The 12,529-nt window shown below is 31.9% G+C and overlaps 2 protein-coding genes across 2 annotated transcripts; one reads left to right on the top strand and one right to left on the bottom strand.

Moving 5' to 3' along the window:
• The first annotated feature begins 383 nt into the window (after positions 1-383).
• LOC115979704 (c-Myc-binding protein-like) lies at positions 384-5,496 on the top strand. The gene is made up of 5 exons (XM_031101765.1): positions 384-541; positions 721-793; positions 885-933; positions 2,147-2,270; positions 5,177-5,496. The coding sequence occupies exons 1-5, from the start codon at positions 524-526 to the stop codon at positions 5,261-5,263; spliced, it is 351 nt and encodes a 116-aa protein (XP_030957625.1). The 5' UTR covers positions 384-523; the 3' UTR covers positions 5,264-5,496.
• Positions 5,497-5,698: 202 nt separating this feature from the next.
• Positions 5,699-6,947, bottom strand: LOC115979451. Its single transcript, XM_031101500.1, has 5 exons — positions 6,869-6,947; positions 6,610-6,698; positions 6,233-6,386; positions 6,012-6,129; positions 5,699-5,906 (listed from the first exon to the last, which is right to left on the bottom strand). Exons 2-5 carry the CDS (start codon positions 6,683-6,685, stop codon positions 5,829-5,831), a joined length of 426 nt encoding a protein of 141 aa, XP_030957360.1. The 5' UTR covers positions 6,686-6,698; positions 6,869-6,947; the 3' UTR covers positions 5,699-5,828.
• Positions 6,948-12,529: the final 5,582 nt, after the last annotated feature.

Genomic DNA, 12,529 nt, shown 5'->3' with positions numbered 1-12,529 from the left:
AAATTAATCTTGGAGAACATGGAGAGGGATAGTGAGTAATCAAGTAAGCAAGTACTCCACGGAGAAGAATAAGGTGAAAGAAGTAGATCAGTGGTTAGGTAAAGAGAGAGAGGCAATGCAAAAGGTATGTAGACCATCTACCATTTTCATGTTGGGGTGTTGTGTTGACTGTTGATCTCCATCCAGTTCCAGGGGGAGGAAAACCCAGCTAGGGATAGAGGAGTTGGACCGGGCTCGAAAGTCAAGTTCCAAGCTACTCAAACGACAAGATTGTGAGCAAGAAAATTAATAATAATAATAAAAAATGAAATCATTAGCAAATATACACAATGGGTCGAGCCCAAACCCAAGAAGTTGGTCCACAAAACAGTTTGCCCGGGAAAACACAAGAATAAAAGCCTAAAAGCCCAAACAGATACCACACCTTCATTGCCACTGGACAGAGAAAACCCCCTGGAGTATAGTTAGAAGTTAGAAGTTAGAAGTTAGAAGTGAGAGTCAGACAGCAGAACAGAAGAAGATCATGATGCGACACAAAGAGGTTTGTCTGAATGTATGAAAAAAGAAAAAATGTAACATTTTTTTTTTTGAGAAGCAAATGTAACATATATTATATTATATTTATATGGGTAATTGGCTTTTGCAATCATAATATCATATGAAATATCTGACATTCTCAAGATCCACAAATAACTTTTTAGATATAACTTTTAACATTAGGAAAAAGAGGCAAAGAAAGAAGCATTTAGGAAATATTTGGATTCAAGTGGAGTTCTTGATGCTCTCACCAAAGGTTCTCTCTCTCTCTCTCTTGCAAATTACTATGAATTTATTTTTCCTTTCATGTTCACTTTTTACCTGACTTTTTTTTTTTGGGGGGTCAGTTCTAGTTTCATTGTATGAGCAGAATGACAAGCCTTCTTCTGCCCTTGAGTAAGTTCGTTTTCTTTTAGTTTTTTAAGCAAATGTGTGTGTGTTTTTAGGCATATGAACTGGTTATATGAAGTCATTCTTGTATATCTGTGTTAGATTAGATTCACACCAAAAAAGCAAAACCCCCATACAAACAAACTGCAGAGGCAGAAAAGGAGATGGGTCTGCCTGGTTCAGTTGAATTAGTGAAAGAAATCTTGTTTAAATGACAAAGTTTTTTTAGTTAATGAAAAGGGTGTTTTGGCCTGTAGTGTAAACCATATGGGTAGCATTTACATGGAAGTATTTTAAAAGGTAAGAGAGTTGTAAGGGTAGATGTAACTACCACATGTTATTGCTAAAATTGATCTTTCGAAGTGTTTGGTTGTACAAATTGAATGATGTCCAACAAAATGGTAAAGTTGTGAAAAATGATGTCTTGATTAAGAATGAGATTTAAAGCTAAAATCAGGATACTAATCAAGTGAGTTCAAGGAGGAGACGAATCTTTGTTAAGTATACAGTGACACATTTGGTAAGAAGGATAATATATTTTCATTGCCAATGAGTTTTAACTCAAATGGTACCTCCTCCTCTTACAGGAATATGGTAGAAGATAAGGATCTGGCTTGTGAGTTTAAGACCCACTGAGTGTATGTGTTACTTCCCAATCAAATAGAAAAAAGGTTCATTCATGGATTAAGATCCTCTTGAGTTCTTAGAGTAGCCCTACAATGGAGTTTCTAAATCCTATTCATCCATTTTGAAATGAGTGGATTGGATTTTTCCATATTATCATTAATCTAAATAGACACTAAAATGGTAATAGTTTAATGTTGATAACATGGCTAAATCCAATCCATGCATTTTGAAATAGATGGAAGATTTTAGTAACTCCATGGTGAAGTTAGCTAAAAACTCTAGTTTATCCTAATCCTTTAATACATTTTCATTTATCTGAATATGTTAAATATTGATTCCCTGAAAGTAACAATCTCTCTTTAATAATGAAGAAAGAAGAATAACTTTCTACCATAGTGTGAACATAATTGAGAAACTGCCTTAACACAAATGTACCGTTCCCACTCCAAGTTCAGTTTCTTCAATGACTGATCATCCTATTTATGCTTGTGTGGGTAAAATTTATCAGGATCATATACTGCATTACAGAGAGAATTGCTATGTGTTTGGTTATGCTTTTCATATATAATATCTTATAGATTTCTTTTGGCAGATTCATCCAACAAAAACTAGGTGGTCCGTCTGTATCTGAATATGAAATGCTACAAGCTGAATTGTCAAATTTGCAAAAAAAATATGATGAGCTTCTAGCAGAACACCAAGAAACTTGCAAAGAGGTGCGTTTATGATTGTGGAATATGCCTACATTTTGCACTACATAAAATTAGTGGCTAATAATATTCATATAGAAATTCTTATTTTTGGATTCTGAATCTACACTTGTACATAGGTGATAAAACTATGTTGAAATAAATGTGTGCAGATGAACAAAGCAGATTATAAAAAATTTGATCAGATTCAAATGTAAAGGCTAGGTATTATAATGATGATTGTATGGTAGCACCATGGTCACACATTCTTTTTGTAAAATAGAAGTACAAATGATGTAGCATCAGATATACAATTTGAGAGAGTTTGTAGTAGAAATAAGGATCACTTTTTACTTTGTAAAATCAGTTGTGCAATTAGAATTCCACTGAACGCAAAATTTCTTTGTAGTAAATCCATCAAATATTTGTACTATTAAAATGAAAAGGAAGTAAATTCATCAGAGATGTACCAATAATGTATAAAACATATTGTGTGGGGGGGGTGGTGCGGCACTGGCCAGGCATCTGTCGATATAATACTGATAGGTCAGAGAACCTATTGGTTTTATTCATACGATGTTGCATAAATGCACATATAAGTTGAATGGTATGAACAGGTCAACATGCAAAATTTACCGAGAGCTAAACAGGACATGATGAGGGAACTCAAAAGGATCTCTTCTTTCAGGAGTTTATGCACTAAAAGTTTCAAATTACCAGTGGGTTTTCTATGTCAGGAGACATTCACTCCTTCTGAATAAGTTTTTGAAATTCACGCTCCCTGCTTTTCAAGTTTGCTTTAGATTTAGGTACTTACATCATCTCTATTTGGAATCAATTAAAGTGCCTCATTTTTCCTAAATGCCACATTTACCCTCCTGACCATAAAATAAGAAATTACCCTGGCCAAGTTAGTCAAAGGTGAAAGGCAACCTTAAGGTGCCAAGGCCTTGAATCACCAGTGGCATGAGGCGACAAAAAGGCACTAGCCCGATTAAAGCAAGGTGTCAAATTTTAAATATAGTTATTATTATTATTTTTTTTTTTTTGAAAACGTATTGAACTTAAATCATATGTATCTAAACAAAAGGAACATTTCCTTTTTCATGGTATAAGGTGCTCGCCTTGCTTGCCTAGGTTCTATGGGCAAGTGCCTTACTAACGGTGCCTCACCTTAGAGCCTTAGAGGTGCCATAGTGGCACCTACCTCGCCTTTGACTACCATGACCCTACCAGCCAAGTTTGCAATAGTAATCTCCACAAAATTTCTTGGTATGATGTTTCGTTTCTGTTGTGCTTTGTTATGTGACAGTAGAGGAACCAATTTGTGTCCTGCCATTTTGTCTGACGAGTGTCATCCACATGTAAGCCATGTAGCTGGAATCAAAATAATCCTTTACAATTTTACATAGTTGGAATTCATCTGACGTGTTCAGAATTCAGATGCATCAATTGAGTTTCTTGTTTGATATGCTGTTCTATGTGCAAATTAGCCTGTCTTTAGTATTCAAGGCATTTGGAATGGAGATAAGTTAATACAATAGAAGGGAAAATACTCTACAGATCCAAGCAAACATTTTTACCTACAGTATGATTTGCCTTAACTCCTTAGGAAAAGGAAATATTTTGAATGTTCTTCAGGTATTGGTTCCATTTTGCATTTTTTCGTTTATTTATTTTGATGATATCTTCTATACATAGTATCAAGTATTGGGCCTTCTTTCATAACTTTAGCAGTGCATGTTACCTCTTTAGTAATACCAACAGAACCTCAATTGGTTGGGAACTGGGGCATAGTTGACTTCAATTTTATAGAAACAGTTATCTATGTGAAAATGCCCAACAGAGATAAAAGATTAGATCAACTAGTGAACGCTGCTGATATAGATAACTTTAATGGATTCTGCACTTGTTATCTCCTTCTCTTACTAATCTGAAAATAGTATGAGTTCCAAAGATTTTCATGTGGACAGTTGTATAAGATAAGACAAAGTAAACAACAATATTTGTTTTGGTTAAATGATTTTCTTTATTAAATGTATATTTTCTAATGTGGAGAAGGCCTTAATTAATTTGGAGTACTTCTACACATTGATTTTTTTTTGGTATAAAATATTTTCTTTATTAAATGTATATTTTCTAATATGGAGAAGGCCTTAATTGATTTGGAGTACTTCTACACATTGATCATAGCATCGACATTGACTGATTGACATGTAAGGATGTTACAGCAAATGAAGATACTTAATTGCCTTAATTTGGTGGAGGGATGGTGACTGATAGATCACCTTTGTTTGCCTGATGCAAACTTCACACTGAATTTACTAGTGCTGTTACTTTCTCTTGAAATCTGTTGAGGATTTGCATCCAAGCCAAGGCACAAGATGAAAATCAAACTTTAGGGTTAGATGGTCAATGACATGATATGAAAAAAAATGTAGTTTGTGTTTTATAACCGCCTTCTCTGACTTTGAAGGACTTGGGAGGTTGAATTTAAGTATTTAACGTACTCAAAGAAAAATGTGCACCTCTTTATTAATTTAACAATCTAATCACTGAACTAAAATGAGGGACCGTTGCCATCCTATTGATGTTTAACAAGTTGTGTCAAAAATGGATGTCTGCAACATAAAGGCAATAGTTAGTTTGAATATGACACTTGGGCTGTGAAATAATGGAGATTTGTAAAGGTCACCATTCCAATTCTCTCTCTTCAGGGTCATTATCTTGAGGCATTTCTTTTGGTTTCTCCAGCAAACGAAAATATGGCAATTATTTGCAAAACCCAGAGTATTAGCCAAGTGTTAAACCTTGGAGGCAGAGTTTGAGCATAGTAACTTGGCCTCATGACGATCTTTCTTGATGCCCATTATTTCTTTGTTTCAACCATACATTCCCATTTTTTATTCACCGACTTCTAAAATGTGTTGCAGCTGGAGGAACTTAAGAACTCACATTCAATGGCAATGGCATCAACAAAAGAGACCATTGATGGAGAGGCTCACAGGGATGGGTTCTGAAGGAGCAGTGGAAGATGTACATTGTTATGCTGATTTTTTTTTTTTTTTTTGGGAATATATTCTTATGTTGAATTGAGCGAGTGAGAAAGAATAGTTTTCCAGTGTTGTACTTATATCATAGCTCTAGTAGCACAGACCTAGACGTGTCTTTGTGTTCTTTGGCTGTTCTCTCTCGAATAATTCTGTTGTTGATTGACGATTCAATATGACATTTTTTTGGTGATGCATTTTCATCAAGTTATGCCAATATTTGTCTATTTTCCTTATTAAATTAAAAGACAAGGATCTATCATTGTCAGGAATTAAATAAATAAAAAATAGAAAAGTAATTTCAAATTCTATTTGCAAGAGAATTTAAGATCACCTTCCTTTGGTCAAATAAAACATCATTCAATTGAAAATGAAAGACCCTCCGAAACTATGTTTTCACCTAAGTCAATTTCATATGGCTACATTTATATACAAAATCATGTCGAACCTCAATATTTGGAACACTCTAACTAGTTAATAAATAAAAAAATTGCTGACACAACATTTCCTGCATTTTTGTAAGGCAAAGAAACTATCATCCAGGATGAGAAATTTTTATGCCACAGAAAACTGCAAGCAGGGTAATCAAGACAATCAATGAGCAAAACAATGCCTGCAAATGATTTGAAGCAAGAAGTATAATGAGCAACATAGAATTTGGAAAAAACAAACATAAGAAAAACTAGAAAGTGAAAATAAATGTCATTTCTTTACTCACAGCAATTGCAGATGCTGCAAGACCAGGTCGTTCTCTTGGGTCTTTATGATAGTAATTTCCAAAATAAAGCACTGTAGCAAAATACCATAGTGGTGGAAATACAAATCCCAGAAGAAATCTGACAAACACATCCAAACTCATACCATAAATCTCTAGCTACCAAAAATTATAAAAACCAACGATTAAAATAAAAAAATGATGCACAAAAAATTGAGACTTACGAGAACCAACCAATGCCACAACCAAAGCATGAAAGAGGCTTATCATAAATCCCACTGGAATTTTGTTCAGGTTCTAGCAAAGTGAAATTCCCTTCATCAGACTGGACTTGCACTTGCACTTGCCCCATCATATCCTTTTTCTGATGATCTCTACCTAAAAACAACAATGTCACTATTAATAAAAACTAAAATCCAAGAATATTGAAAAATGTTATTTATAATATAACCACTTGTTTCATTTTCCCTTAATAGTAACAACCATTCATGGAGAAATACATCTTAGCCAGAAAAAGATAGAGAGAGAATAAAAAAAATCTGCCAGAAAAAGATAGAGAGAAAATAAAAAAAATCTGCCAAAAAAGTGACAAGGCACGAACTTTGTTCCATAAATGTGACTTCAATTTTGTTATTCTCTTTAGGGTGAAATTCCATTGACAAAGGTGGTGCTTCCATATTCCCTAAATCGCTGATAAAGTTTTAACAAAATTGGAACTTATTAGAACATTTTGTACTCTCAAGAAAAAAAAAATGTATATATTTTAACAAAAATTTTGAGAAGAAAAGTGGAAGAAACCCATCTCACTACAGAATATGAGAGAGAAAGAGAGAGAGAGAGAGAGAGAGAGAGAATCCTACCGGGGTTCAGAGGAAGGAGGGAGAGAGTCCCTTTGTTTATGTTTGAATGGAAAAAAGGTTCCACTTTGTAACCGAAACAACTGCCACTACCATTTTGACCAAAAAAAAGACTTTTGGTCGGTTAGTCCTGTGTTTTATCATCAAGACAGTCCAATGTCTTTTCTTTTCTTTTTTTTGCCTTAGGTAAAATATTCTTAAAAAAAATTTAAATCTTAATATTTCTTATAAATCTAAATAATTATATAAATAAATAAATAAAATTATTCATGAAATCAAACCTTAAATAAGAAAGCATTTTTTATTTCTTGGATTATTTAGTGGAAAAGCAAAGTTGTTTGTGTAGGAAGTCAATGTCAATCAACACTTAATTAATAAAATCTTAAAAAAAAAAAAAAAAAAAGGATCAAAAAGAGATATAAAAATTATCATTGGAAAAGTTTTTGATGGTTTAGAATTTATTTGTATTAGTTTATTGAGTAGTTAGTATTAAAAAGGTTGAGAATTTATTTTATGTTTTAAAAAGGTTGGATCTCAAAATTATCCTAACTTGTATTTTTCTTTTTACCCTAACGTACCCTAACTTGTATTTTTTTTTTTTTTAATATAAGAAATTGTTTTCCTATTACTTTGTTTTTCATCCAAACAAATAAAGTTAGAACTTAGAATAACGAGTGGAGGCAAGCCCCAAAGTATTGAAAATTAACCGTATAAATGGATTTTTGTGAGGGTGAATAAAGTAAATTACTTATCCTTTATTCTTTCTTTTTCTTCTTATCCTTTTTTGTCCTTGCTATTTAAACTTCTTTACTCTAAACCTCCAAGCACTGTCTGCGTAAGGAGGTACATCCTGCCTATAAGGGTCAGTGAGATTAAAGTACATTTTAAATAATTAGACTCCTTAAACTTTAATTAAAATTATACAATATCATCTACTATGTAATAAAATTGTGTCCAACATATTGAGGTCCTTCCTCTTTTTTTTTTTTTTATTGTTTTTTCAATATTTTTCTCTTTGTTTACGTGGCATGCTATAAGTTTTTTTTTAAAGGGCATACTGTTACTATTACTATCAGTATATTAAAATAACTAACATAGTTACTATAAGTGAAACTCTATCGGTGAAGTTCCAAAATATTTGTTTGAAAAAATATTACTTCCATGAAAATTCAACTGCGAAAAGTTTTTAAAATTTAATCAAAGTTCCATTATTTATGTTGATTTGTTTTAATAATATTTTTTAAATTTTTGCACTAGATAACTTATTGTAATAAATATTTTAAAATTATTAAAACAGTTAACTATAAGTGAAAATATTTTAAAATATTTTTTTAATTGAAAAATATTCTCTTCTCAAAAAAAAAAAAATGCTCCACTGAAACTCAAATAAGAAAAGAGTCAAGAAATTTAAAAAGGAATTTAATTATTATTTTAAACTATCTTCTAAACTATTATAATATTTGGTTTTTGATTTTTTTTTTTTTTTTTTTTAACGATAGGTCTGACATGTTGAGTCTTATTCATTTAACTAAAAGAATTTTTTTTTCTTATATTTTTAACATTTTACCGTTCAATCTTAGTTATTATATCATTAATACTTTACCGTTCAATCTTAGTTATATTATTGAAATATTTTCTTTAGTTTACATTTTATTATTTAATATGGTGTTCATCACATAGGCATAAAATTAACATGTACATATAAGAAATATGGGTAAGACTTTTTTTTTTTTAAGAAAAAAATATGGGTAAGACTTAGAAACAATCAATTAGGTAGTATAGTACATTAGGTTCCCAATTAAATTCAAATATCTGTCTCTATTGACCTATACAATACAAAGTGTAGGGGCAAGAGCCCAAGATCGTATATTGGGCCTTGGACTTTATCCGATGATACAAATGGGTCTGAGGAGAAGCAAATAATTATAAGATATTCCCAAATCAAGTCTCATTAGCACAGAGCAAATGAAGGATCGTCCGAGGAGTACATACTCCTCGAACTTAATGAATAGGGTTCAAAATATATAATCCAGCAATTAAAGTGACCTTCCAAGAAACTTCAATGACATAGATGTGCTTCGTGGACACATGAGAAGGAAGAAAACCTAAAAATATCTAAGAGAAGGCTGTCACTACCACATTAAATGCATTGCAGCTACTTTTCTGGCCACATTTATGTAAAGAAGACTTTTGAACAGTGTTACCTTAACTACTGCAACTCATAGAGAGATAGAGAGGGTATTTGATGAGACAAGTACTCAAGTAGAGTTTCGGATAATTAACAAGTGGAGGATAAAGATTATTCAAATGAGGATATATAAGGTGAAGGACTCTTTCATGGAGGGGGATCGGAAAGGAGAGAGAAAAAATAGTATAGCAATCTGAACCATTCTGATATTCTAGAGTGATTATTATATACAGATTTAACCTCCTCGGACTGAAAGTTTATTGATATCAGCATCTTTTATTTTTGTTTGATCACCACACAATTCAACACTAGCTGTTGTCTAACTCATTAGGACCTAGTTCTTTGACTCATTCTCTACAAATTCATTGTATTGAGCTCATTGGACCAAGACTCCATATTTTTGGGCTTGGGCCTCAAATTGTGACCCTACACAAAGAATGCTATCTTTGCCAAGAAGAATTAGATACAATTCAACTACATATATGAATTTAATTGAAGAACTTAATATATTGCAACTAAAGTATTGTATCTAATTTTGTTCATAATATAAATATTTTTATAAATATATGTCTTTCTTCTTTACCAAAAGGCTTAAAATTTTTCATTTTTATTTAAATAAATATAAAATTATATAATTGATAAGCTCTATGTACCAATCACTTAAATTAATTGGGCATTCATTCATATAATTGCTATGATACATAAAACCAAAGGCATTTGACTTTTGGTCAACTTCATAATATTTTATCACATAAACTTTTGAAATCTCATAATTTTACACCTTATTGTTATTTTATATATTTGTTAACTGATTAAGTTATATTATATTATATATTTAAACCTTTCATTCAAATCCTAAGAAATCATATTTTTTAAACAGTAAAATATATTTTCCTAAAAAAGTAAACAGTAAAATATATTTTCCTAAAAAAGTAGTGAAATATATAGTTCCATATAAAAACACAATCATAATAAATTCCTAATAATAATAATTATAATTGTTTAAATTTATATTTAGACAAAAAGTAAAAGTAAAAGATAGGGAACAAAATTTTATAAGTGTCTTTTTAATGTGAACCTTTTTTTTTTTTTTTATTCTTGTTGATGTATTTTTTTTCCACGCATCATTATTTTATTATATATATTATGTAAATGATTTTAAAATTCTATTTATATTTACCTTCTCAAAAAAAAAAAATTTATATTTAAACCCTCCATTCAAATCTTATCCAATTATATTTTCTTTAATAAAGAATATATAATTCCATTTAAAAACACAATCATAAATTTGTAATGACTGTAATTGTTTATTCCCAATTTTTCACTAGTTTAATTATCTATAATTTATTATCCAATAAAAAAAAATAAATAAATAAATAAAAAACTAGTTCATGGAAAAGTGAAAACTTCTATCATTGACGGTAATTGTCTTTATGATCCAAAATAATCAGCCTAAACTTAGGATTGCTAAACAAACAACCATAAAGAAGTCTTTGCCGAGCTAAGTTCAAACTATAAATAAACAGTTGGTTAATTTACAACTCTAATTTCAACTATAAAAATATTTAGATTTTCACAAGTTACTACTATTAAAAATAAACCACTTAAACTCTATTGAAGGAGCTCCACTCACTGCAGTTTGGGATCCTTGGGTAGCAAGTGAGGAAAAATGTATTTTATGAGACAATTTTCTATACTTCTCTTTGACAATATATGTCGATCCTACATAATGTGAGAGGGTAGTTCATGAGACCATCCCATGAACTAATACATAATTTGAAAGGATTAATTTCAAGTGACTTCATTTGGTCCATTATTGTATAAGAAGCAACAATAGGTTCATTGTTGTTTTTCTTTAGGTGAATCTACTGAAAATTAGTTCTAGATATGAAGCCAAGCCACCATAAAGATGGAGGTGTCACTGGGCCAAAATAGGCCATTGACAACTTCAAAATACATTCACCTTAAATGGTTGGTGGTGGATGAAGGCTTTATGAAACTCTTAATGGCAGAGGTCCTTATTATAAAGGCCTTTTTTTCTGTATTTGTAATGGTGGATATTTTTGATTTTGTGACAAAAATGTATAACTGTATTAATATTTGAAAACAAAAGGATGCATAAAATTTGCAGTAATTAGTAGAAAATTAGTGAACGAGAGCTTAATCCATAAATCCAAGCTTGCTTGGATCATATGATATGCCCTATTCTAAAAGTTGAGTCTTACTTGCTATGTTTATGCCACAAGACTTAAGGGTCTGTTTGTTTGAAATCGAATTTGATTAAAGTGTAAGATTTTAAAACCTCATTACCATAGAATGACCCCTTTTTTAGGTACACTTTTTTTTTTCTTCGAAACTACACATTTTTTGCAAATAAATATTAGTTGTACCAAATGGTCATTAAATGTAAGCGTTACACTCTAGAACATACTTTCATAATGTAGCTCACTTTATGTAGCTTACTTTGAGTTCATTGAAATCACTAAGTTGTGTTTGCCATTTTTTTTTTTTTTTTTTGAGAAAGAGGATTAAATCATCAATAAATTAGACCCTAAGGTCAGAAAGTACAAAAGAAGAAATGGCTGGAGGAACATACTCCGTCCAAGCCGCAGATGGAAAATATAATCTAGCTCTCTGGGCTAAGGCATGCGCCACCGCATTACCTTGCCTACCAACATGAGAGAAAGAACAACTCACAAAAGAGTCTAAATGAGACATAATGTCTTTTAAAATATGACCACCCTGGAAATGAGATGAGCACCTATCCTGAAGAAGCTGGATGACCGAAGAAGAGTCACCCTTAATGATTAAGTTATGGAAGCCCAACTCAGAGGAAAACAGCACCGCACGCCGAGCAGCCAGAATCTCCACCAGTTCCGCAGACTGAGGCTTCATAATTTTTTCAGAAAGGGCAGCCAACACCGCACCCTCTAAATTTCGGACCACCACACCGAGCCCCGCACAATCTGACTCCCCAAACAGAGCACCATCAAAGTTAACCTTCACAGCAAGCTCACACGGAGGTTTCCATTTAACAACATGAGATTTGATAAATAGTTACTATTATAAATTATTTAAGAGAAAAGTTAACAAATGGTCTAAGGGCGTTAGTTTAGAAACTATTTTTAGAAACTTTTTATAAAAAAATTTAAAAATTCAACTGACTTTTTTGACAAATTTTTATATTTCATATAAACGTGGTATTAAAATTTTCTTAAAATTGTCTGTAGGGACACGATTTTTAACGACCCAAGGATGACGTTGGGCTCGTATGTAAAGGGCCTGAACAATATGATTTGTAGAGAGTGGGTTTGGAAAGGCCGGCCCTTAGGCGCTGGACAGGGGTCTGGTCATGGTTTCGTAAGAACTCATACAGAGGTAGGTTTGGACTGTATAGATGAGCCTTACATCGATGTGGTTTGAAAGGTTTGGCTCCTCGGGATTAGTCCGAGGAGCGTTACACTCTCACCATTCTT

The sequence above is a fragment of the Quercus lobata genome, chromosome 3 (assembly GCF_001633185.2).
Source record: "Quercus lobata isolate SW786 chromosome 3, ValleyOak3.0 Primary Assembly, whole genome shotgun sequence".
Lineage (NCBI taxonomy): Eukaryota > Viridiplantae > Streptophyta > Magnoliopsida > Fagales > Fagaceae > Quercus > Quercus lobata.
Note: the sequence above shows the minus strand (reverse complement) of the source record. Positions and strands in the feature narration are given on the sequence as shown.